Source organism: Oryctolagus cuniculus, chromosome 14 (genome assembly GCF_051225735.1).
Source record: "Oryctolagus cuniculus isolate XC-2025 breed Fujian yellow rabbit chromosome 14, ASM5122573v1, whole genome shotgun sequence".
NCBI classification, from domain to species: domain Eukaryota; kingdom Metazoa; phylum Chordata; class Mammalia; order Lagomorpha; family Leporidae; genus Oryctolagus; species Oryctolagus cuniculus.
The window spans coordinates 84,877,339-84,905,180 of NC_142880.1; the positions used below are offsets into that span (position 1 = coordinate 84,877,339).

The 27,842-nt window shown below is 38.5% G+C and overlaps 1 protein-coding gene across 7 annotated transcripts in view; it reads left to right on the forward strand.

The window, feature by feature from the left end:
- Positions 1-27,842, forward strand: part of RNF180 (ring finger protein 180) — a 244,254-nt gene that overhangs the window by 43,787 nt on the left and 172,625 nt on the right. For all 7 annotated transcript variants that reach the window (XM_089312799.1, XM_089312798.1, XM_070056912.2 and 4 more), the window contains exons 2-5: positions 3,502-3,636; positions 17,976-18,074; positions 20,339-21,298; positions 25,499-25,534. In XM_089312799.1, the coding sequence (XP_089168925.1) occupies positions 3,502-3,636; positions 17,976-18,074; positions 20,339-21,298; positions 25,499-25,534 (1,230 nt within the window). The remainder of the gene's footprint in view (positions 1-3,501; positions 3,637-17,975; positions 18,075-20,338; positions 21,299-25,498; positions 25,535-27,842) is intronic.

Sequence of the window (27,842 nt, forward strand, 5' to 3'; positions counted from 1 at the left end):
TATATCTCCTCCCTCTCTTATTCCCACTCTTATATTTAACAGGGATCACTTTTCAGTTAAATTTAAACACCTAAGAATAAGTTCAACCAATAGTATTAAGTAGAACAAAATACTAAAAATACTAAAAGGGATAAAGTATTAAATTGTACATCAACAGTCAGGACAAGGGCTGATCAAGTCACTGTTTCTCATAGTGTCCCTTTCACTTCAACAGGTTTCCTTTTTTGTGCTTGGTTAGTTGTCACCGATCAGGGAGAACATATGATATTTGTCCCTTTGGGACTGGCTTATTTCACTCAGCGTGATGTTTTCCAGATTCCTCCATTTTGTTGCAAATGACCGGATCAAGGTTGCATGTACCAATGCCATCTCACTTGTCCAAGTGATCATTTTGAGTTCACAATTGATCATACTGATAGGTCTAAGAGTCAAAGGGATCACACAAACAAGACTAGTGTCTGCTAATACTAACTGATAGAATAAAAAAGGGAGAGAACGATCCAACATGGGAAGTGGGATACATAGCAGACTTATAGAATGGCAGATGTCCTAAACAGCACTCTGGCCTCAGAATCAGCCCTTAAGTCATTCAAATCTGGCTGAAGAGCCCATGAGAATATTTTAGGCATGGAAAGCCATAACACTCTGGCAAAAAAAACAAAAACAAACAAAAAACAAAACAAAACAAAACCAAACACCTAAATGAAAGATCTGTGTGATTGAGATCACAGTAGAAAGAACGGGCCATCAAAAAAGGAGGTACCTTTCTCGGAAGGGAGGAGAGAACTTCCACTATGACCTTGTCCAAATACGATCAGAGTTGGTGAACTCAAAAGGCTTCCATAGCCTTGGCAACTCATGACTAGAGCCTAGGGAGATTACTGACACCATAAACAAGAGTGTCAAATTGTTAAGTCAACAGCAGGACTCACTGTGTACTTAGTCCTCATGTAGGATCTCTGTCCTTAGTATGTTGTTCAATGTGAATTAATGCTATAACTAGTACTGAAATAGTATTTTACACTTTATGTTCTGTGTGGGTGCAAACTGATGAAATCTTTACTTAATATATACTACATCGGTCTTCTGTATATTAAGAGAATTGGGCCGGCGCCGTGGCTCAACAGGCTAATCCTCTGCCTAGTGGCGCCGGCACACCAGGTTCTAGTCTCGGTCGGGGCACTGGATTCTGTCCCGGTTGCCCCTCTTCCAGGCCAGCTCTCTGCTGTGGCCCGGGAGTGCAGTGGAGGATGGCCCAAATCCTTGGGCCCTGCACCCCATGGGAGACCAGGAGAAGCATCTGGCTCCTGCCTTGGGATCAGCGTGGTGCGCCGGCCACAGCGCGCCAGCCGCGGCGGCCATTGAAGGGTGAACCAATGGCAAAGGAAGACCTTTCTCTCTGTTTCTCTCTCTCTCACTGTCCACTCTGCCTGTCCAAAAAAAAAAAAAAAAAAAAAAAAGAATTTAAAATGAATCTTGATGTGAATGGAATGGGAGAGGGAGCAGGAGATGGGAGGGGTGCAGGTGGGAGGGAAGTTATGGGGGGGGAAAAGGCATTGTAATCCATAAACTGTACTTTGGAAATTTATATTTACTAAATAAAAGTTAAAAAAGTATATTCATTTAAGGAATACTTTTGATTGGCAGGTGATGAGGACCTTGTATATGCCTGCCTGGTGGATTTTAATTTAGTTTGATGAGTGTGGGCCCTCAGACTTTGATTCTGTATTATTTTTTTTTTTTTTTACCAAACCCTCAGACATACTATTGTTGTCTAAGGAATTACAATTTTTTCTTCCTTCCTTCCTTCCTTCCTTCCCTCCTTCCCTCCTTCCCTCCTTCCTTCCCTCCTTCCTTCCCTCCTTCCTTCCCTCCTTCCTTCCCTCCTTCCTTCTTTCCTTCCTTCCCTCCTTCCTTCTTTCCTTCCTTCTTTCTCTCTCTCTCTCTCTCTTTCTTTCTTTCTTTCTTTCTTTCTTTCTTTCTTTCTTTCTTTCTTTCTTTCTTTCTTTCTTTCCCTTCCTTCCTTCCTTCCTTCCTTCCTTCCTTCCTTCCTTCCTTCCTTCCTTCCTTCCTTCCTTCCTTCCTTCCTTTCCCTCCCTCCCTCCCTCCCGTCCGTCCTTCCTTCCTTCCTTCCTTCCTTCCTTCCTTCCTTCCTTCCTTCCTTCCTTCCTTCTTTCCTTTCCCTTCCTCCCTTCCTTCCTTTCCCTTCCTCCCTTCCTCCCTTCCTCCCTTCCTCCCTTCCTCCCTTCCTCCCTCCCTCCCTCCCTTCCTTCCTTCCTTCCTTCCTTCCTTCCTTCCTTCCTTCCTTCCTTCCTTCCTTTCCCTCCCTCCCTCCCTTCCTTCCTTCCTTCCTTCCTTCCTTCCTTCCCCAATCTCGTGAGAAAAAGACAGTAGCTCAAAACCAGTGTTAGGTATTTTCTCACCATAGGGTTTAGTGTAGCAGCATTCCAGTATGTTTTGCTGAACCCCCCCGCCCCATGGCCCCCACACACACTTTTTCCATTTTAATGACCTTGTCTGTGATTAACAGAGTGATGTTGGAGAACAAGTCTCTTTATTTATAATTCCTCCTCCAATTTGTGTGCCTTGTTTTTGGCTGCTATCTATAGAGCCTCTATTATCAGGTGAACTTCCCACAACAGAGGCCAGCCTATCCCCACTGCTATCTGTGGGTTTCCTTGCTGGCCACTGGCAATTTCAAGCCCTCCATAAGACAGTCAGGCGTGCTAAAGGTTTTGAAACCTCTCTGCATTAACAAGACTATTTGCAGGCTTCAAGCAAATAGGCCGCAGAGCTCCACAAAGATCTTCGCAGGCATCCAGGGCTCTTCTTGGTTAGTTCTTCCTCTTCCTCTTCGTCATATTTTTTGGAATCCTGTCAATGATACTGATTGTTCTGAATCTGTGGCTGGAGTCCCCCCAAAAGCAGCAAAGGGAGTTTCCATGAGAGAGTGTCCCAACCTGTCCCAAGATGGGGCCAGCTGGGATTCCAGAATATGAAGCCCCCAACATTTGTTGGGGAAATTGTGGGGTGTTGCAATGTGTCCTTACAGTGGACAGTGATGTTTGCTTAGGTATGTCCACAGTGAAGGGGTCAGGCTTGGAGTTTATGTGAGGGTTTAAGGAATTTTGCCTCAGGACAGGGCCAGTTTTTGCCATACCCCCCCCCCCCCCCGATGTTTTGGGCAACAGCCCAAATACATTTATCATTGCTTGGGAATATTTAAACCTCTGGCTTGGGTTCAAGCCTGCTGGGAAAAACCTGCAGGTGGCTGGGTCATAGAGTAATTGAGATACACTCTGATATTTTGTCAGGACACAGAAAGAAAGAGATAGAGTGGGATAGGATGAGGGTGGGGACTGCGATGGCCATATAGCACCCAAAATAAATGATCATTTTTTTTTCTGCTCTAAGAGTAGCTAATGCTATGCTAAAGATTTAGAAAATCAAGTTTATCTGATACAGTTTAACTTTTTTAAAAATGCATTCATGTTTCTATAGATGAAAAGAAGTGAAGAATTGATAACTAAACTTCATGATCAAGAAGAAATAAGTATTCTTCGTTGCTGGAAATGTAGAAAATGTATAGCAAATTCTGGTTGCTTCATGAAATATCTTGAGAATCAAGTGAATACGGTAAGTGTTGTTAGCTTCATCTTACTACCTTCCACACTTAAGTTTAATTTTAGCTTTTACCTGCTAATGTTCCAGTTTTAAATGCAGTGTTGCACACATAAGTTAAGGATATTATACCATGTTTTTAAAAATTTTTTTATTTTTATTTTTTAATAGAAAACTTTAATAAATATAAATTTCAAAAGTACAACTTTAGGATTATAACACTTAGACCGTGTTTTTTATCCTTACCATGAGTATACTGTAGTGACCACCACACAGTTAAATTCAGGAACGTAGTTAGAAATGGAAAGCTTATTTATGGTTTATTTCATATTCATTAAGGATCTAGAAGACAAACTTCATATATAATAGAAAAGTAACCCATACAAAAATTGGAATAGTATTTAAAAACATTTGACTAGTCATCCCAATACAAGTAAATGTTAAAATAGCAAAAACAAAATTTCTAACCTTCTCTGAGAGTAAACAAAGAGGTGCAAAACAGCGAATTCTGAATTAAGCAGTGAGCATTATATAAATGAGTCATTGTTGTCTTTTTTATTGTTTGTTTTTGTTTATGTGTGTGTGTGCACGTGCGCACCATCTATACTTGATCATGAATATTTCCTCTGCACTGTAACAGATTGGACAACCAGAACTGATAATAGCAGATAACTTTAAACCTTTTTTAATTTAAATTTTAATTTACTTGAAAGGGAGAGAGGGAGGGGGGAAGGGAGAGAGAGAGAGGGAGGGAGGGGAGGGGAGGGGAGGAGAGGGAATCGGAGAGAGTGAGAGAGAAAGGGAAAGAGAGAGGGAGGGAGGGAGAGAGAGAGAACATGCTGCTGGTTTACTCCCAATGCCCAGAACATGTGGGGCTAGGCCAGGCTGAAGTCGGGAACCCTAAACTCAACCCAGCCCTGCCATATATAGTGGCAGGAGCCCAATTCTTGAACCATCACTTCTGTCTCCCAGGGTCTGCATAAATGGAGGCTGAAGTCAAGAACTGTAGCCAGGAATGGAATGTAGGCACTCTGATGTAGAATGTGGGTATCTTAATTGTCAGGCTTAACATCTGCTCTCTCTCACTTAGAAATTTGTCTTGCATTTCTCCAGGCAGTACTTATCCTCTGAAAAGGCTACCACTATCCTAAGATGTGGCATTATAGACTGGTTTTGCTGCTTTCTGGCCGCCATTCAAACATTTCCATCACCTTAAAATGCTTCCTTATGTTCATTTCTCCTGTTCCCATCCCCAGGCAACCACCAATCTGATTGCTGTCCCTATAGGTAAATGTATGTGTGTATATTTTCTTATTGTTAAAAATTTTTAAAGATTTTATTTATTTAAGTGGCACAGTTACAGACAGGGAGAGACAGAGAGAAAGGTCTTTCATCCCCAAATGGCCACAACTGTGGGAGCTGGTCCTATCCAAAGTCAGGAGCTAAGAGCTTTTTCTGGGTCACACAGCTCAACAGTAGCAAAGTGCGACGTATGACTTGTCAGTCACTGGGAAGAAAGGAACACAGGGTCACAAGACTGCCTTCACAATGAAGATTTTTATTGCTTACGCACCAGGGATATTATCACACTTTTCATCTACTTATTTATTGGGGTCAATACACTTATCAATATCAATAGGCTTATCAATCTTTGCTATTTAACACACTTATCAATAAACTCAACACAATTACTTAACGTGACTTAGCTATTTAACTTAGGTACTTAGCTTAACTACTATTTAACTTAACTACTTATCTTGACTTAACTACTATAATACTTAACTATCAGAGTAACACTATTTCCCGACTAAAGAACAACTGGAATCACCATTAATATCAATATCAATAATACTACTTGAACTTATATTCATTAATCCACAGATCACAGTATACAGTATTAGAGTAATTTCAAAGACTATCTAATTATAATAGCATTACTTTTAGTCATAGGGTCAAAGCATATATTACACATGACTAACGTTATTTGTAAAAGCTGCATTTTCAAGGCTCGTATCACAGTCACAAAAAAGAGTGACAGTGTTCAGAGTCCAGAGCTCAATGTCTCCGCAGAGAAGGATCTCGGATCAGTCACTTACAGGCAGGAAGTCGTGGGAAGGCTGTCACTCTGGGCAGTAGGCTCAAAGTTGCCAGGCAGATGGCAAGAGGAGAAGTTGGAGAGGTCCCCTGCTGAGAGGCCTGGTCAGGCTCTGTGGTCAACTCTGGCAGCAGGCTGATAAGGACTCCAGGCAAGGTGATGAGGCAGCATCTCAGCTGGAGTTTTGATCCTGTAGTCGCCTTGTGTTGTTTAGGAAGGGGGCTAGCGAGCTGGCTCTTCAGCTCCAAGTGCCAGGAGATCCAGAGGTTCACATGCACGAGCCTTTTGTCTGTTGTCAGCTTGTGCCACTATCTGCTCTGTGCAGAGTAATGGGCTGCCTCTTCAGCTCCAGATGTGTGGAGATCCAGAGGTTCACATTCACTGGGCCATAATCCCCAAGAGGATGGAGAGCAGCGCAAAAGGCTCCTTTTTTAATCTAATTTTTCCTGCAGCTTACCTGCTGTTCACGTGCTGTCCACACTTGACTCAGTCCAGTCAACTCAGAGTTCCCCGAGGTGTCACCAATCCGTTGTCTGGGCTCAGGTGTCTCCCACTCATGTCCAATCCTTGTGCGAGTTGGTGAGGTAACTCAAGCTATTGCCCATGGCACGCGATTATCAGGCTGTCCAGAGATGTCTGTCCAGTCTGATGAGGGACATTTTTCTAGCAAGCACTGAGCTTGACATAGTGATGTCATCAGCTTCTGGCTTAGCATGAGTGACTCCATTTTCTGTTACTTTCACTTTGTGGATAGTGGCAGTTTTTGACTCTAGATGTTTTCCTGTGGAGTTACCACAGTTTACCTCCTTCTGCTGGTCAGGTAAGCGGTGATCTGTGACTCTTTTGGGACTTCCTGTGGGATTCTCCACAGTCCCCGACATGGGTAGAGGGGCCCAAGCACTTGGGCCATTCTTTACTGCCTTCCTAGGCCATAACAGAGAACTGGATCAGAAGAGGAGCAGCTGGGACTAGAATCAGCACCTATATGGGATGCAGGCAGTGGCTTTACCCACTAAACCAAAGCCCATCTATATATTTAATACGATGAAAAATATATGAAGTACACATTGAAGTTGCTATACATAAAAATATATTTATCATTGTATATGTAATTTAAAATTATTTGTAAACATGTATACACTAAAATATATATAAAATGAAATGGATACCTGTAGAAACTATTAAAAACAAGACAAAAGTATAATTTAATATCATGGTTAAGTTTGCGGGAGAAGTGGTATGTAATCAGAGAGGGCCTCTGAGAGTGGTTTCTGAAGAATTGTTAATGCTCTATTTCTTGATTGGGATAGTAGATATATTAGTATTTGTTTTTCTTAAAGCCTTTAAAGTATAAAACCATGTTCTAAAGTTTATAGATGTGTACACATCATAAAATTATTAAAGATGAAAATAAAAGTATCTTTTAATTAAAGGAAGCCATAGCTTTTTTGGAACCCCTAAGTAATTTTATCAGATTCTATGCTGAAAGGGTACTAAAATCATCACCTATCAAGTTATTTAAGTTTATTACCTATTATGGTAACTATACAATTAAAGCAAATATAACTTAGTATGTTCTTTCTGAACTTTATATACATGAAATCACTCTTCAGGCAGGTGTCCTGGGAATTGCTGTTTTTGCAGTGTCAGCATATTGAGATGTGGCTTTGTTATATTTTTAATGTATTATAGTGTTCTAGTGTGTTGTATCACAATTTATAATTCATACTACTATTAATAGACACTTAAGGTGTATCTAGTTTTATAAATAGTGCTGCTATGATCTTTCAGTTATGTATCCTGGCACATATGGCAGGATGTATTTCCATAAGCTGAATTTCAGCACCATAGAGCATGTGAATGTTCAATTTCACTCAAAGTACTAAGCTGTTTTCAAATGACAGTCTCACCCATAATGGTTGAATATTGCTATATCCCACATCTTCACCAACATTTAACATCTCATTCTCTCATTTTCTGTGAAATGCCTTTTTTGTGTCTGTTTTTCTAGTAAGTTTTTTAATAAAAAAGTTTATTTTGAAAGTTCTTTATTATATATACTAATACTTTGTTGGCTTATGTATTGCAAATATAACCTTTCACTCTTGTGTTATCTTTTCAGAAACAGAAGTTCATAATGTGATTTAGATACATTTGTTCATCCTTTCCTTTATGTTTTGTACTGTCTAATAAATCCCTTTGTACCCTGAGATTTTTTTTTCCTTTTATTCTACTGAAGGCCAGTGTTTAGATAGGCAAATTTCCTTGTGTATACTTTTGAGAAGTATGTTTATTTCTTATTTTCCTTTTTACTGAGGTTAAACTTGTGTTTATGTGGAAGATTATGCCTTAGGTTTTCCTTATCCTGTGCAAGCCCGGTGCTGCATCTCCTGTCTTGCACATGACCCTCAGAACAACCGAGAAGATCAGGAAAAAACATCCATGGGAAAAAAAATCCATGGCTGTTGGCTCCTGGATCCCACTTTTGGAGTCCTGATCGTCTCCAGGAAATAGAAATCTCACACTCTGCTTCTTAGCCCTCCTAGCAAAATTGAGCTGACACTCAAATTGCTGAAGAGTAATAACAAAGTACTTCTATTTTTTTTTTTTTATTTTTGACAGGCAGAGTGGACAGAGAGAGAGACAGAGAGAAAGGTCTTCCTTTTGCCATTGGTTCACCCTCCAATGGCCGCTGTGGCCGGCGCGCTGCGGCCAGCACATCGCGCTGGTCCAAAGCCAGGAGCCAGGTGCTTTCCCTGGTCTCCCACGTGGGTGCAGGGCCCAAGCACTTGGGCCATCCTCCACTGCACTTCCGGGCCATAGCAGAGAGCTGGACTGGAAGAGGAGCAACCAGGACTAGACTTGCTGGTGCCGCAAGGCGGAGGATTAGCCTATTGAGCCATGGCGCTGGCAACAAAGTACTTCTAAATCCAAACTTGATGCACAATAAAAAATAATTCAACACAAATACAGTCATCAATTCTGCTTTCATAAACTGAGGACACTAGCTTAGCAGAAGCCAGGTCATGTGTGGAACTCGAGCTGTAGGGGATTTGGGCAATTTGAACCTTAGACTTCCAGCCACTGGAGTGCAGATGGCGTGAAACAAGGAGTTTAGCATGGAGTTTTGAATAATCTATAATGTCCACAGGGTGAAAGAGGGACTTCTGTCCTGCCTTCAGGACTGAGATACATGAAATATGGACAAGAACTAGAACCACTAGCAACATTACAACAGTTCATTAAAAGATAACAAAAATGGTCCCCATTTTTGGTAATCTGAGATAGGGAGAGGTGTCCCCATCTTTAGTTAGTTTTGGTTCAGTTTTGGATATGTCAAGTTTATATGGCCTATGGAATATTCAAATAGTTTAGAAGGTTGCTGGTTCTGTGGATACGGAATTCAGAAGAGAGATCTGAACTAAAAGTGTAGTTTTGGGAATCATCAGCATGTAAGTAGTGAGTAGAAGAGATCACCATGCAGTGTGTGAACAGAGTGAGGGAGAAGGGCCTAGGAACGTATACAGGATAGACAGAAAATGAAAAGGTCTCGAAGGGGCCAAAAAAAGAAAAGAAAAATTGGGATACAGTGTTATGGAAGTCAAATGGCAAACATCTCCCAGGAAAAAGGGTTGTTATTAATACTGACTGGTGCGGGGAGTTCTTGAAGACCAGACACTGCCTTCAGTGTGCAAATTTTATATTACACAATTCTGGAGGGTGCCAGTCTTTGAATGTTGCCATGTAGATTTGTGCAGAGATGGTCTACAAACTGTATAGCCATATGTAAAGATGTCAAATGATGTTAAAAGTGTGCATTGGTTCTAGCAAAAGGATCTTAGGTTACCACTCATGATAGTTGTGAGAGTTATAGGGGAAGGTGCCAAATTCCAGTGAGTTGAAGAAATTGGGAACTGATTATTAGGGTTATGACTCTTTTTCAATCACCATACTCTGAAGTGTTTCATCTTTATAACACCATTGCTGTGCAGTGGCTGCCATGAATATACTCAATGAATGTTGAGTTCGTGGATTATATAAGGTTCTTCAAAAGTTCATGGAGGGGCCGGTGCTGCAGTGCAGCAGGTTAAAGCCCTGGCCTGAGGCACCAATCCCATATGGGTGCCTGTTCTAATCCCGGCTGCTTCTCTTCTGATCCAGCTCTCTGCTATGGCCTGGGATGGCAGTGGAGGATGGCCTGGGTGCTTGGGTCCCTGCACCCACGTGGGAGACCTGGAGGAGGCTGTTGGCTCCTGGCTTCTGATCGGTGCAGCTCCAGCAGTTGCGGCCATCTGGGGAGTGAACCAGCGGATGGAAGACCTCTCTCTCTGTCTCTGCCTCTCTCTGTAACTCTGTCTTTCAAATAAACACAATAAATTTTTAGAAAAAAGTTCATGGAAAATGTATATTATGAAAACATACATGATTTCAAAGGTTTTATGCACTAAAATATAATTATATTCTAATTCTATTTTTCTACTATTGAAGTATCCTGTTAGGATGGACAGCAGGCTAGGTCTAGCTGTAAGAGGAAGGCTTTTCTGAGGCAATAACTTGGGAGATGGTATAGATGAATAAGTAAAGGCAGAATAGCAGGGTCCATGGAAGTAAGAGAGATTGCTGTGGGTGGATATCGGAAATCTAGAGCTAGTTTTACAAGATGTGAAGCTAGAAAGGGTGTTGGTCAGATCATTTATGGCCTTGAAAGTCAAGGACTTTGATTGGTAGCCTAAGAGCTGGGCAGTCACTCAGAGATTGTGTGGCTTACGGATTTTAAAAAGATCATTTTCATTATAGTATCAAGAGTGAATTAGAAAGGTAGCAAGAATGGATGCAGGTACCCTGTCTGGTCTTAAGTGATGTTTGTTTATTTTTTTAATTCTTTATTACCCTTTGCTTAAAAATGTTTTTACCCTTGAATAACCTTCACAAAGGACAAATAGAAAAATCAGGCAATCAGGTAGAGTTTTGGTTCCTTTATATTTGTAATATTTTAAACAATTAATATAAATTACATTTTTTCATAATCTTTTCCTTGTGGTTTTATAGCTGCAGTAGTTAAATAATGTTTTGAGCTCACGTTTAATGAATTAGTTAAGGGAATATTATTTCTTACATTGGAAGTGCCAAATGTTAAACATCTTTCAAAACATTATATAATCTTTTTAAATTATTGACTTTTCAAATTTAACTAATTCTACTTAATTAAAAATCTTAAAGCATATAACAATTTATGCATTAAATTTCTAATTTTAATATTAAATGATCATTGTACAGAGCAACAGAAAACTATCCTTGAAGAAAGCACAAAATAACAATGCGTTAGCTCCCCCTGCTGTTTGAACAAATTACTTCATTTAAAAGTGTTTTAACATTTTTCTGACAGCATTGTGTGAAACTGGTTAATTTCTTTTCTGCTTCCTTCCCCAACATTATAAATTTAAGCCATGAAAAATCTGTCTAGTAAGGCTTTTTTAATCCTAGTGAAACAATTCTAATTTTCTATTTTATTTTTCTCAAATAATCTGTTGTGCTACTAGTAAAGGCTTTACGTTCCTCTAAAGTTGCTTCCAGTTTTATTTTTCATATTAAATTACTCATATCATTTAAAGCTTCTTTTATCAAATATGCATATTTATAAAATTTTCTAAAATTAAGTCACTTAAGGCATAGCCTAAATTTAATAGTTGATATGAATTTTACCTTTAAAATTATATTGGAAATCAGTATAACAGATATATATATATATGTGTGTGTGTGTATTTTTAAAGATTTATTTATTTGTTTCAAAGTCAAGTCAAAGTTACAGAGTGGGGAGAGAGAGAGAGAGAAAATCTTCATCTACTGATTCACTCCCCATATGGCCATGATAACCGAGACTGGACCAGACTGAAGCCAAGGGCTTCTTCTAGGTCTTCCATGTGGTGGCAGGGGCCCAAACACTTGGGTCATCTTCCACTGCTTTTCCCTGGCTAATAACATCTAGCTGGATCGGAAGTGGAGTAGCCAGACACCAATGGTGTCCATATGAGATGCTGGTGTTTTAGGCAGTGGCTTTACCTGCTACACCACAATGCCAGCCCCCATGCATATGTATTTTCCCCCCAATATTTGTATATGTAAATACAAGTGAAGTATTTTGCAGTCTCAATTATAATTGAGACTTACTTGTTTACCCTGGCTTGTCTTTTTTTTTTTTTTTAAATTTTTTTTGTCCTTTGCTCTATATCCATGTTTTCAGGAAAGGACACAGAAAACTAAACACTCAGCTAGACTTTAATGCTCATCCCTCCTGTTTCAATTGCTGTAACTGATTTTTCTATTCATTTTTTGACAAAAATAGTTATGCTTTAACTTTTAACTGTTTAAAGAAAAGTTACTGTTGGCCGGCGCCGCGGCTCACTAGGCTAATCCTCCGCCTAGCGGCGCCGGCACACCGGGTTCTAGTCCCGGTCGGGGCGCCGGATTCTGTCCCGGTTGCCCCTCTTCCAGGCCAGCCCTCTGCTGTGGCCAGGGAGTGCAGTGGAGGATGGCCCAGGTGCTTGGGCCCTGCACCCCATGGGAGACCAGGAAAAGCACCTGGCTCCTGGCTCCTGCCATCGGATCAGCGCGGTGCGCCGGCAGCAACGCGCCGGCCGCGGCGGTCATTGGAGGGTGAACCAACGGCAAAAGGAAGACCTTTCTCTCTCTCTCTCTCTCTCACTGTCCACTCTGCCTGTCAAAAAAAAAAAAAAAAAAAAAAAGTTACTGTTTTTTTATCAGTACTTCTTAAATAAATGTTGGGTTGGTGGATGGAATAGTACATTAGCTGTGGGATATTTTCCCGCCTACCTCTCCCAATATTCGTTAGAGTATTATTTTTGTTTGACTTTAAAATAATTATGCTTCAGTTTTCCTTTAGAAAGCTTAGGAAAGAATAGCAATATTAATCCTTAAAGCATATTCAAGCTAGACATGTAAGAAAGTTTATTGCCCTAAAATCTATGGTATTTATTTGCTAGAGAAGGTAACTGGAAATTTGTTGACTGAAGACATGAATCCTCATGGCAGATTGCCTGGATGGAAACCCTTACTTTGCTACTATTATTGGACCTTGATTTGTTACTTATAAGTTAGTCAATTTTTCTTGTTTAAGTGTCCTTATCTATAAGGTAGTGAAAACTCTTAAACTAGTGCCTGGTTCACAGTAAGTACAATACACATGTTTGTTACTTAGTGAAAGTAAGAAGAATAAAAAAACACTAAAATTTCCTTACTCTCCTTCAGTGTTTATTCCCAAAGGAATGTTCATAAAGCATTTCAATCTTTAATATTGGTTAGTTACTTCTTAGTGTTAATTAATTTTATATCATTAAATATCACTTAATATCATTAAATGATACAACAAAATGTATGTAGTAAAATAATACATGTAAGGTACCCAGCAGTGTCCCTGGCATATTAATTTGTTAAGTCTCTTCACTTGTTTTTTATGCTCAATACTATATCTAATAATCACCCAATAAATATTGATAGGTTGGGGCCAGCGCTGTAGCATAGCAGGTAAAGCCACCACCTGCAATGTCAGCATCCCATAGGGGCGCTGGTTCTAGTCCTGGCTATTCCACTTCCCATCCAGCTCTCTGCTATGGCCTTGGAAAGCAGTAGAAGATGGCCTAAGTCCTTGGGCCCCTGCACCCGCATCGGAGGCCCAGAAAAAGCTCCTGACTCCTGACTTTGGATAGGTGCAGCTCCGGCTGTTGCAGCCAGTTGGGGAGTGAACCAGCAGATGGAAGACCTCTCTCTCTGTCTCTGTCTCTCTCTCTGTGTAACTCTGACTTTCAAATGAATAAATACATTTTTTAAAAAATTGATAGGTTGATTGCCTTTAACTTACATTGACATTAACAATTTATTATTCTTTCTACCCAGATAGAAAATTTTTCTTTTTTTCCCCCTCGTGTCTTTCACTCCTTGTTTCCTGTTCATATGCAGACAAAATCTTGAAAAGTCAGAAAAAATTCTGGATCTAATCATGAAAAGATGGCTTTGTCAATTCCACTTTGTATTCCCTCCAAGAACCTTTTAAAGAATTTACTAGCGATGTACTAATCAGCATAACTGTCAGCCCCTAATGAAAGAAGCTTATATATATATATATATATGTATGTTTTATAATATTAATCCTGTTCTTCAAAGCTTTATCCATACTTTCAAAGGATTTGGGCCCCTGTCACCCATGTGAGAGATCAGGATGAAGCTCTTGGCTTCTGGCTTCTGACTTCTGGCTTCTGGCTTCTGGCTTCAGCCTAGCCCAGCCATCTGAGGAGTGTACCAGTGGATGGAAAAATCTCTCTCCTTATTTATTTACATGTGTGTGTATCTCCCTCTCTGTAACTCTAATTTCAAATAAATCTTTTATAAAAACAAACAAAAAAAGCTTCTACCATTTGGATTAGGATTTTAAAGAGATGAAAGATTGTTTCCAGGATGAAAAACAGGGTCACATATTATCAGTGTAAATAAAATGAAATTATATTTTAATTGTTAGGTTTTATAGGAAATAAAATTAAAGTCAACCTTTTACATATATATTTATTTACATATATATTATATATATTCTATAGATCTATTTTGATAGGAGGGTAGATGGAATGTGTATTCACTATACCTTCTTGAATTAATTACCTCCTTCTGTGCCTGAATTTTTGCTTTATCATTATTTCAGAAGATAGAATAAAATAGACCTTTATGTGTCATCTTGACACTCTTGTAAGGAGACATGTTAGGGAACAGTAAGGTAATTGAGCTAGAGAATATTCCTAGCTTCTGCTCTTCTATTTCTTTCTTTTTTTTTTATTTTTAGATTTTTTTTTGACAGGCAAAGTGGACAGTGAGAGAGAAAGACAGAGAGAAAGGTTTTCCTTTGCTGTTGGTTCACCCTCCAATGGCCACCGGGGCCGGCGTGCTGCGGCCGGCGCACTGCGCTGATCCGATGGCAGGAGCCAGGTACTTCTCCTGGTCTCCCATGGGGTGCAGTACTCGGGCCATCCTCCACTGCACTCCCTGGCCACAGCAGAGAGCTGGCCTGGAAGAGGGGCAACCGGGACAGAATCCGGCGCCCTGACCAGGACTAGAACCTGGTGTGCCGGCACCGCTAGGTGGAGGATTAGCCTATTGAGCCGCGGCTCCAGCCTCTGCTCTTCTATTTCTAACTTTACCTCCATTCAGTAATATCTTCTTCATATTGCCATGTACTTGCCTGGCTTTCTCACATTGTTCTCAGTGTTGATGTGTAAGATTAGTAAAGCTGCTTATTGTTAACATGAATTAGAGTTCAGGCATCAGGAATAGGACTAAAGATTGTTTGGACAATTCTAAAAACTTTCCTAAGACTTTTTCTTTTGCCATTAAAATAGTTTTGACTGGTGTTTTAGAATTTTTAAAACATTAGAACCAGAAATGTTTCAAAACCTTTAAAAATGTTTTCCTTTCGTCATTATTATCTTGGATTTGGATTAGTGCTGATTAGAGTATACAGAGTACTGCTTGTGAAATATTACAAAGTTATTAACTATGATACAACACAAAAATGCATTTTAAAAGTTTATGGAAAAATGTAATTAAAAGTAAGTTTATTTTGGTGCAGACTTTGCATGATTTATGGAAAATGTGTATTCTGAAAAAAGTATGCATGGATTTTTAAAAATCTTTATTATTTTATTTATTTGAAAGAGTTACAGAGAGAGGTAGAGACAGAGAGAGAGGTTTTCTATCTGATGGTCGCAACGGCCAGAGCGTGCATGGATTTGAAAATTATTTTTGCACCAAAATAGAGTCATGCTTTTAACTCCATTTTTTTCTTTTTTCTTCAGTGAAATATTTTGAAGTACCTGCAAAAAACCAAAACTTAAGAGCCATTCCCATTTTCATTTACATTGTGATTTTTGGGGGTTGGGGGAGCTGAAGGAAATTAGATTGAGGTGACTTCTTTAAAGATCTTTCTACATGTAAAGGAATATGTAAGTGAATAACACTGGAACTTTTTGTGTGGACCTGGTCACCTTTAATATCTTAAGATGACCTAATGATGGAAAAGAACATTGGTGTAAGGCTCCAGAGGGAGCAGGTAGGGAGATTAAACCTCGAAATTCTGATTGGTTTTAGTTCCAGTTCACAGCCTAAGGTAGATCATACAGTGAAGGATTTTTTTTTTTTTGAAGAGATTCAGCCCTGATCCTTTCATTTCAATGTGAATACAGACATAAAAGATGTGTTTTAAATTTTCTTGTTAATTTTTTGTTGCTCTGTAGTAACTAGCAGTGAGCTGGGGAAATCTAAGAGGAAAAAACATTGTGCTTTGACAACTTGCAGAGCTACTTCAATGTAAAATATGATCCTGAGGAAGGGTGAATGAATAGGAGCCTTACTCTCCTTATTCATTTTAGCCTCTATATCTGTTATTTTGTAAACTGAAATTTTGTAGAATGAGCATTAGCAGTTATCTAGCAGTGATTTACAAGTGAAGAAACTGAGACTCAGAGAGGTAAGTTAACTGGCCATCAGTCACATAAGTAGTAAAGATTCACACACATTCATTCTGGTCTGCCCTACATTTTTCTGACATGTTGGAAAGCCATACTGTCTCAATTCAATATCATGTTTATTTCTACAAACTTACTTCAGAGAATGAGATATTTCGGTTTTTGTTCATCTTACACAGCTGAAGCGTCATTAGACTTTTCTAGTACCTACGCAATTGTTTCTGTAGGGGAGAGATATAAATATAATAAATATAAATATACCGGGTTAAGGGATGAGGCTTCTAAGAGAAAACAGCTTTGCTTCATATAAGTTTTATCTGACCCGGGAGCCTTCCTGAGGAAATAAAGACTCAAAGAAATGGTGATACCTGTCTGCCTTTATGCTCAGTTTGATGGAGAATGGATGGATGAAGAAATATGGTGGAGCAAAGGGGGCTTACAGTAACAAACCAGGAAAAGCTCAGCAAAGCCTGTTGTTGATTCTTCTCTCTCATCCTCTGTGTTCAGTGATAAGGATGTTCTCCTCCTTTGGGTGTAGGGGTGGTACCTCTCACATGAGAGTCCTAGGACCTACCTAAGAAAAGGTCAGAAAAGCCTTCCTAGGTGTTTGACCTGCTTCAAGAGAGAAGCAAGTGTGAGGCCACAGAGGCCGTTCTGTTCTGTAGCTTTTCAGTATGTTAAGGTGGCATATTTTGGAATAGTGTGTCATGAACTTGATCATTCCTCTCTCTCTCATCCTCCTGTGTGTTTATTGAGCAGCTTAATAGAGATTATAGCACTTCCTTTATTGTGTCATTAATAGAAACTAAATAAAACAGACAGGAAACTGGGGAAACTTGCCATGAATGGCACTGGAATTTTTTTCTATTCAGTAACTTTTTGGTAAATTTTAAATTTTATTTTATGAAATAGTGAAACGGAAAGGTTTTGTTTTATTTTAAATCACAGGTATTTGTTACCTGAAGAAACATTTTTTGTCTTCTTTGCAGTTTTGTTATTTGAGAAGCAAAGAGACACAGCGAGATGGTTTCCATCCATCTGCTGGTTCACTCCCCAGATGCCTGCAACCACTGGGGCTGAACCAGGTCTATACTGGGAGTCAGAAACGCATTCAGGGTATCCCGGATGGTTTGTAGCAATCCAACAACTTGAACCACCACTGGTGCCTCCCAGGGTGCACACTGGCAGAGCCAGAACTTGAAGCCCAGCATTCCGCTTTAGGATGTGGGTGTCCCAACTGTCAGCTTAACCGCTGGGCCAAACACCTTCCCCTATTTTTGTTTTGTTGTTCTTAAATTTTTATTGATTTGTTTGAAAGACACAGAGAGAGAGAGAGAGAGAAAGCTCTCATGTATTGGTTCACTCTTTTAGTGCTCAGAATGGCCAAAGCTAGGCCAGGGCTGAAACTGGAAGTTAGGAACTGAATCCAGGTCCTCCATGTGGGTGGCAGGGACACAACTACTTGAGCCATCCCTCACTGCTACCTCCCAGAATCAGCATTAGCAGGAACTTGGAGCCAGGAATTGAACTCCAAGACAGAATACAGGTGTCTTAACCAGCACCTTTGGCACTAAGCTAAACGGCTGCCCCAGTGGGTTTGTTTTTGAAAGCAGGACAATGTTTATTTTCTTTTCAGGTACAATTAAACTTGTGTTTTTGAGTTTTTATTCTATTTGAAATTTTTGAAATAAATTCTGAACTGGTTATTACTAACACCACTCATTTTTATATGACAGGATAAACATCAACATTCAGGTGATGATCAGAATGTTTGTCACGTGTGGCACATGAATGTAGAAGCACTTCCTGAATGGATTAATGGCCTGATACAAAAAGTAAGACTTTTAGTTTGTGAGTAAAATTACTAATATACAACCTTCAGATTGTTTTTGTCCTCATTTTAGAGCTCTTTTTCAGGGATCCGTTGTCTCAAGACACATGAAAATTTGGTGTTATCCTTGACTATAGTTTTTGGTTTCTTCACTGTTATTAGAGCTCTCCAGATACTTGTAACTCTCAGGCTTTGCACTTAGTGTTTACCCTTCTCTGATTGTTCTTCTCACAGATGTTCACCTGCTTTTGTTGCTTCATTTCTATAGTTCTCATTTTCAATGCGGCCTCGCCGGCCAACTTATTGACAGCCCCCTCTTAACACTTCCGTTCTGCTTTATGTACCCACCTATATTTTACACACACTCATACACTAGAAGTAATATATAAGGGCTTTTCAAAAATCCATAGAAAATTAAAAGATAAATTTATTTTGGTGCAGAAAATTTTTGAAATAGATGCATAGAAGGGTCTTCAGAATGTGTGTGGAAAATGCATATTATGAAAAAAGTGTTCATAGATTTCAGAACTCATCTTCTAATTCCAGTTTCCCATAAACTTTTGAAAGTACCCTTGTATATAACTTATAAATACATGTGGATATATATGACACATATGTACATATAGACACACATATTATATATATATATAACTACTCACACACACATATAGCTTACTTATTTTGTTAATTGCCTAGTCACTCCCACAACCTGAATATAAGAATATAAGATCCACGCAATCAAGGACTTTTTACATTTTGTTGATTACTATATCTTCATCTCTTATAATAGTATCCATTGAATAAATGAAATATCTAGTAAATATTATTTATATTAATACATGTAAAAACTCAACATATTTAATAAACTAGGAGTGGGTGGGACAGTCAGTCCCAGATCCATGTCCCTGGGTTTGATGCCTGCCCTCAGCTTCCTGCTAATGGGGATCCTGTGAGGGCAATGATCGCTTAAGTAGTTGGATTCCTGCCACCCACATGGGAGAGCTGGACTGAGTTCCCACATTTGGCTAGCTCAGTCCTAGCTGTTGTGGGCATTTGGTGAATGGATCAGTGGGAAAGAGCTCTCTTGCCTCTCTGCTTCTGAAATGAATGAATGAATAAATAATGAAAATAAATTAGTGACTTACTGTTATAATTAAAATAAAAATAGTCTTTGAAGTATCCTTAATGAAATATAATAAATACAAGCACTTACTTTCTTTGAAAACAATTGTTTTTTTATTTGCAAGGCAGGGTCACCGGGGCCAGGCTAGGGCAATCCTGGGAGCCAGGAATTAAATCCAGGTTTCCCACATGAATGGTAAGGACTCAAGCATTTGAGCCATCCTCTGCTGTCATCCCAGATGCATTAGCAGGGAATGGGATTGGCGATGGAACAGCTGGAACTTGAACTAGTGCTGTGATATGGGCGCCAGCCCCAAGAACTTACTGTCTTAATAGTAGACATAGTTATTTCTCACAGTTCAAAACACCTATGTTAGAAAAGTATGATTTTTAGAAAAACATATTTCTTCACTGAGTAACCTATTTTTTGTTAAAATAATGTTTGCTAGATATCCCTTGCATCTGTTCTAACATTGTAATTTTTTTTCTGGGAAAATACAAGTGTATTAGTTTTTAACACTCCTGAACTTCACAAAATATAGTAGGACACTACAGATGTTCCACTGTCTGTGTTGAAAAGATTTTAGCCAATTCATTATTAATTTTCAGTCTGAGTATAGAAAATGCTGTCTCTGATATGTGCAGTCAATATCTTCTGGTTGTGTGTAAAAAGCCAGGAAGCGCTTTATTCTGTTGGTTGGGTAAAGTTCCCTCCCACAGTGCTTGGTATGCAAGAAGTGTATCAAAACAGACACTTTTCTGTGAGATTTTACTTGCAAATTAAGCTCTGTAGACTGATTTGCTTCCTGGTTCTATAGTGTATTTTTCTTTTCATTAGTTCCCACTGTATCCATATTCAACCTATTGTTTAAGAAACTCTCTTTTGGAATTCTTAGGAGTATTGTTTGGATGGGCATGATTTGCAAAATGTTATCATTCTAGAACTTGGTAGCTGCTTATCTCTATTTTTTAGAAGGCTTGTTTCCATTTGCCATTCTGTCTACTAATCAGAAAGCAGACAGCTAGCCTTTTCTGTGGCATAGAAAACTTTCATGTGGTTGGCTTTTTTTTTTTTTTTTAAACTCACATTCTCTCTGGTTACTTTACAATGAAAGCATTGTCTTTATTTTCCTTTATTACCTGTAGGCCCAGTGGACAGTTGGAAAACTGAATTGCCCTTTCTGCGGGGCCCGTTTAGGGGGCTTTAATTTTGTCAGCACTCCAAAATGTTCCTGCGGCCAGCCTGCAGCTGTGCATCTCTCCAAGAGCCGGACCGATTATCAGCCAGCACAGGCAGGCAGTCTAATGAGACCTTCGCTGAAATACTGGTCACATCCTAGAGTTCAGTCAGGTTCTGACAAGGAAACTCGCCTGACAGGTGGTGGCTCCCAAAACAGAAATCATAGGCTTTTAAACATGGCCCTAAATAACGATGGCCCCGGAAGATTAACAGAAGCACTCTGCCTGGAGGTACGATCAACGTATTTCCAGATGAAGAACGAAAAACTGCTCTTCAGAACAAATCCAAAATACCAGCTTTTTGTTCCCCAGCTTTTGACTGGAAAATGCACTACAAGAGCTTTTCATAGAAAATCACATAGTTTGGATCTGAACATCAGTGAGAAACTGACTTTATTACCCACTTTGTATGAAATACATAGTAAGACTACTGCCTACCCCAGGCTCAATGAAACACGGCCTGTTGACCTTTCAGGTTTGCCTTTACAATCTGCTAAAAATAGCTGTTCCTTTCAGAATCCATCCAGTTTTGATCCTAACATACTGCTGCAAAGATTTTCAGTGGCTCCCCATGAGACCCAGACACAAAGAGGAGGTGAATTTCAGTGTGGTTTAGAAGCTTCTTCCGTGTATTCTGACAATGCCAATACTACTAGCAACCTGACGTTTCTCATGGACCTGCCCTCGGCTGGCAGGAGCGTGCTGGAGACCTCAGACCACGAAGAGCACCTCTCCCCTCTGGACTTCCTGCGCTCGGCCAGCTTTCCATTGGGCGCCATTAATCAGAGGCTAAATAAGAGAGAGAGGAGCAAGTTGAGGAATCTACGAAGGAAACAACGACGGCATGAAAGATGGCTACAGAAGCAGGTAATTTTTTAAAAAAAAAGAGTTTACTAAAATGATGTATTATAAATATTGGGGTATGAGGAGTGGAGCTAACTTTGAATACCTGTTTTATAAAAACTTGGTTTTAAAAATTTTGAAGTAACATTTTAAAATACACTTAATAATCATGCAGACCAGTTGTAATTGTTATGTAGAATTCTGTCTCTCTGCTTCATTTATGTTTAGAAAAAGTCTCCTTTGTATGGTTTCTTTTTTCCAATTCAGCTAATATTTTAGAGGAATGTTAATCTCATGATAGTAAGATTGAATTGTTTGCTACATATACTTTAAATTTATTAGATACTGAACTTGTTTTGCAGTGAATTTATTTCAGATTAAGTTGGACAAAATGTTTCCCTTAGTTAAACTATCAGGTGACATGCATTTTTAAAAAATCACATTTACATTCAACGGATATTTGCAAGCAGTATTACTTAATTATATTTACATGATTCAGATGTGATTAACTGCTAAATTGTGGAAATTATTTAAAGAATAATTCACCCTTTCTTTAATTTTGTGTGGTTTGAACTAATTATGCACCTATACCAATATACTTCAGGGTGGGATTGTGAAAGGACTGCATAGTAAGTGTTAGGTGCTGAGGAAAACAATTAAATCAATGGATGAGACACTCATGAAAACCTGGGAGACTGGGGACTGGTATGTTTCTGTACAAACTTTTAAAAATTTGTCTTTATTATTTACTTATTAATATTAATAATAGGTCTTATTAATCAGTGCATTGAATATTAATATCCAAAGAACTAAAATATAGAAAGTTGCAACTTTGTTAAGTGAACTCATTGTGGCATATGATCCTAGTGATAAAATCAGTAAAATAAAATTACTGCATTGAAGACTTTCATCAGATGAGTTATTTTTATCCTCTTTCAGTTACATGCCATAATTATAATTATAGGTAACTATTATATTTTTAACTTACTGTCAACAAGAGCATTTCAGTTTGGTTTATTTGGAAGTGATGGTGTAATGTGACATCAAAGTATATATTATGTAAAAACTGGATATGTTTAACATCATTATAATATGCTTCCTGGTTTAATTTGTTGAAGCTTTAAAATTGAAATTTTTATTGAATTTTTATAAGCCTACATACATTAGGTATGATTATTCAGAAGAATACCTTAAAATAATTAATGTACAAGGCTCTTAATTCTCTAGCAATTGGAAATTTAAAAGAACTGTGAAAATTATACTTGCTCTGTTAATGTAAATAAATGCAGATTACATCTTTGCAGTTTTAAAGATGTTTTAATTTCTAGGCTAAGTACTTGTGAAAACTTCAGGTTCACCATTAATCATTTTCCAGCATAAGAATGCTCTATTTTTACATGGTTTAGACTCAGGCTAAAGCAAGAGCAAAGTAAAGGCTTTTTTTTTTTGTATAGATGAAGTTATTCATTCACACACCTATGATTCGCCCAATCTGCTTAGCTAATGGACAACAGATAATAAGTCCTGGATCTGTGACAGGTCACTGAAGGGAATGGCATAGCAGAATCTTAGAAGGTTTGCTTGCACAGGAGCTATGGGCAAACAAATGTCCAAAGACTCTTCAGCAAAAAAAATTTAAAAGAGTAGGCTACATAGAAATTTGCTTAGTTAATGATATGAGTAGATATCATGAGTATAGCTAGAAAGAATAATAATCATTTTTAAATGTTTTTACTAACAAGCAAAAGATGTCCTCATAAGAGTTACTATCTGAAGTAAATTAATGGTGTAGTTATGCAGCTCATTCCATATTTGATGAAGAGTAACTAATTCTGTAAACATTTTTCAAATGCCTATTTGAAATACCATTCCTTTGAATAGATACTTCATTTTTTAAAAAAAAAAATTATTTATTATTTGAAAGGCAGAGTGATAATGAAAGGAAGAGAGTGAGAGGAAGAGAACTCTTCCATCCTCTGGTTAACTCCCCAAATGCCTATAGTAGGCTGGGCCAGGCCAAAGCAAGGAGCCTAGAATTCCATCTGAGTCTTCCAAGCGGGTGGCAGAGACCCAAATACTTGGGGGTGTTATGTACTGCTTTCTCAAGTGCTTTAACCGGGAGCTGGATCTGAAGTGGAGCAACCTGGACTTGAATTGGCACTCAGTTATGGGTTGCCAGCATTGCAAGAAGTGGTTTACTTGCTGGTCCACAATGTAGATCCCTGAATATTACTTCAATACAGATCCTACACCTTCCCTTTTTTTTTAAATGAAGAAGATAAGCATATAAAATATACAGTAAAAGGTACTACTATTAAAGATAATTTTTTTAAGTTTAGAATACTTATTTGAGAAATCTGGATTTTTGATTATGATTTGTAATTTTTAATGATTTTTTTTCTGTAAGCTAGACATCTTTCAGTGGTATATACTGTGATAGTGTTCATGACACTACAAAAACAATTTAAATTTTTGAAGCTTTGTATTGTTGATAAGAATGCTATGGAACCAGAAACTATAGCCAGCTTTCAGTGGTTTTGTTCTACCAAAGTTAATTGAGCCTTTAATTTGGGGAAAGACGTAATACTGAACTGCATTTAACCAGCAAACCCCTTTTTATCCAGCATAGCTCCACCCTTTTAATTGTCATGCAGTAAAATTGAATCATTCCTGCATATAACTATAGCTCTATGATTTAAACATGTATAGAGTGCAAATAATGACTACCACAGCAAGGACACAGAACACTTCCCCACCAAGCTTCTTTATGCTATGTGCCATCATAATCACACCCTTTTCCATCCCTAATCCTGGAAAACCACTTCTGATCTTTTCTCCATTATTTAAACTTTATTTTTTGATACTGTTATAGTCTTATACAAAATCAAATTATACGTATTATTGTATATAATCTTCCGAGACTTCTTTAAAAACATATTTGGGGTGGGGGAGAAACACATTCAAAGAAAAAGAGAGCTCTCCCTCTTCTGTTACGCTCCCCAAATGCCTGCATTGTCTGAAGCTGGGCCAGGGCTGATACCAGGAATCAGGAACGCAAGCCAGGTCTCCCACATAGGAGGCAGAAATGGAATAACTTGACCTGTCACCACTGCTTCCCAGAATCCGAAATCAGGAGCCAGAGCTGGCAATTGAACCCATGTACTCAGATAATGGCCTGGGAATGTCATAACTGCTACACTAAATATCCACACTGAGACTGGCTTCTTTTTAATTTTTATTAATTTATTGATTGATTTTTATTTGAAAGGCAGAGAAACAGAGAAAGATAGAGAAATTTTCCATCTGCGAGTTCACTCCTTGAATGCTTGCGACTGCCAGAGTTGGGCCAAGCTGAACGGGAGTCTTGAATCCAAGTCTTACATGTGGATAGCAGGAACCCAACCACTTGAGCCATTACCTGCTGCCTCTTAGGTTGACGTTAACAGGAAACTGAGATCAGAAGCAGAGCTGGGACTAAAACCCAGACACTTCAATATGGAAAACGGGTATTCTAAGAGGTCTTTTAACCACTGTACACAACATCCATTCTGAGACTGGCATATTTCATTCAGCACAATTGCCTGTGAGGGGAAAGATATTTAGGCTAATAGTAAGACACTGATTAAGATGCCTGTGTCCCATATGTGAATACCTGGGTATAATACCTAACTCTGATTCCTGACTCCAGCTTCCTGCTAACAGGGACCCTGGGAGGCAGCAGCGATGGCTCAAGTAATTGAGTTCCTGTCACTTACATCGAAGAACTGGAATGAGTTCCTAGCTCTTAGTGTTGGCTCAGACCACCTCTGGCTGTTGTATGCATTTGAGGGAATGAACCAGTGGATGGGGGTACATTCTGTCTTCCCCCTGCCAATAAATAAAAATCAAAAAACATTTTGCCTATGAATTCATCCAACTTGTTGAATATACTTCAAAAAATTTGTGGAAAATATATTTTATGAAGATTCTCTGGATGGATTAAATTTTTTTTCCAGCAAGAAAACTTATCTTTTAATTCCATTTTCCAGAACCTTTTTGAAGCACCCTATACCTACAATTCTTTTTTATAGTTCAGTGTCAGTCTATCATATGAATGAACCATAGTTTATCCATTCAGCTGTGGAAGGACAGGTGGGTTGTTCCACGTTTTAACAATTATGAGTAGAACTGTTAAAAACATTCATGCACATGTTCTTTTGTGAACCTGAATTTTTATTTCTTTAGGTTAAATACCCAGGAGTGGGATTGCTGAATCATATGGTAAGTGCATATTTAACTAAGAAACTGTCAAATTGTTTTCCATGATGACTACCATTTTGCACTAAGCAGTAATGTAAGGGAGTTCATTTGCTGCGTGTCCTTGAAAGCAGGCATGTGGTATCCTCAGTAATTTTCATTTAAATATTATACATATATAATATAGTAGTGTCACCTTGTGCTTTTAATTTGTGTTTGAATGATAATGTTGAGAATCTTTCTTATGCTTGTTTTCATTTTTATATAACCCTTAGTGAAATATCTCCTCATTTCCTTTGTTCAATTTTTAATTGGCTATCTTCTTCCTAATTTTGGGAGTTGTTTGCATGTTTTGGAAACAGGTCCTGCCTTGGATATGTGATTTTTATTCTAGTCTGTAATTTGTCTTTTTTTTTTTTAATCTTTTTTTTTTTTTTTTTTAACAGGCAGAGTGGACAGTGAGACAGAGACAGAGAGAAAGGTCTTCCTTTGCCATTGGTTCACCCTCCAATGGCCGTGGCCACCACGGCTGGCGCGCTGCGCTGATCTAAAGGCAGGAGCCAGGTGCTTCTCCTGGTCTCCTATGCAGGTGCAGGGCCCAAGCACTTGGGCCATCCTCCACTGCACTCCCTGGCCACAGCAGAGAGCTGGCCTGGAAGAGGGGCAACCGGGACAGAATCCGGAGCCCCAACCGGGACTAGAACCCGGTGTGCTGGCGCCGCAGGTGGAGGATTAGCCTGTTGAGCCACGGCGCCAGCCGTAATTTGTCTTTTTATTCTCTTACCTGTTTTTCACCAGAAACTGGCTTATCTTTGGTGAAGTCAATTTTTCAGTTTTTATTAAAGTAGTTCATAATTTTGGTGTCATGTCTAGGAATTCTTATCTTACCATAGATTAGGAAGATTTTCCCTGTGTTCTCTTTTAAAAGTATCAATAGTTTTATACATTTAGGATCGTGATTTTAGATTGATTTTTAAAATAAGGTGTGAGGTTCATTTTAAAGTCCATTATTTTGCATAGAGTTGCATTGAAATGATTTGCAGCATTGTCAAAAATCACTTGGCTGTATATGTGTGCATCTGTTTTTGGACTCTTGTTCAGTTAATCTTTATGTCTGTATTTGCTAGTATTTTCTCTTGTTTATTGTAGATTTATTCTAAGTCCTAACATAAGACACTGTGAATCTTCCACCAAAAGTGTTCTTTTTCAAAATTGTTTTAGCTATACTAGTTCCTTTGTTTTTCTATATAAAATTTAGAATTAGCCTTTTTAAATTAAAAAAAATTATATTGGGATTTTGGTTGAAATTATGTTAAATGTATAGATCAATGTGAACATGGTTGTTCATTTAATGTAGGTCTTTGATTTATTTCATGAATATTTTGCAGTTTTCAGCATTCAGAAATTGTGTTGTTAGATTTATACTTAAGTATTTCTTCTTTGGGGGTAGAGTTTTTTTTTTTAATTTATTGATTTACAATTGGACATTGATAATGTTTAAAACACTATTTTTGTTTTGATTTTGTCCTGTGATGTTGACAGTACAGAATTTTAACATTTTAGTTGGATTTACAACTATGTTTTTATATTTTTAATACTCTTTGTAAATAATAATGTTTAGTTTTAATTTCTACTTGTTTATTATAATATACAGAAATACAATTAATATTTATCTTTTGATCTTCAATCTTGCCATTTTTCTGCTGTCGGGTAATAATAATCGTGGGATTTTTTTTTTTTTTTTTTTGGTAAATTACATTAGGTTTTGTACTTAGATAATCATTTTACTTGCAAGTAAAAACTGCCTTTTTCTTCCTTTCCAATCTGGATTTTTTCATTTTTTTTCCTTGTGTTGTACTGAGTTGAACCCCAGGACAGTGCTAAATAGAAGTTGTAGAGCAGACATCCTTGTCTTTTTCCTGATGTCTAGGAAAACATTCATCAGTTACTTTGTTGTTAGTCGTAGGTTCTTTGTAAAATCTCTTTTTTTAAAAAAAATACTTCTTTATATGAAAGGCAGAGTGACAGAGAGAAAAGGGAAAAACAGAGAGAAAGAGATCATCTGTCTACTGGTTCAGTTCTCCAAATGGCTGCCACTGCCAGTACTGAGCCAGACTGAAGCCAGGATCCAGGAACAGCATCCTGGTCTCCCACAAGGGTGACAGGGGCCCAAGTACCAGGGCCATCTTATGCTGCCTTCCCAGCACACTTGCAGGGAATTGGATCTGAAGAGAACAGCTGGGACTTAGAGTGTCTCTCTGGTAGAGATGCTGGTATCACAGCAGCAACTTACCCCCTTTGCCAAAATGCTGGCTCCTGGAGATGCTCTTTA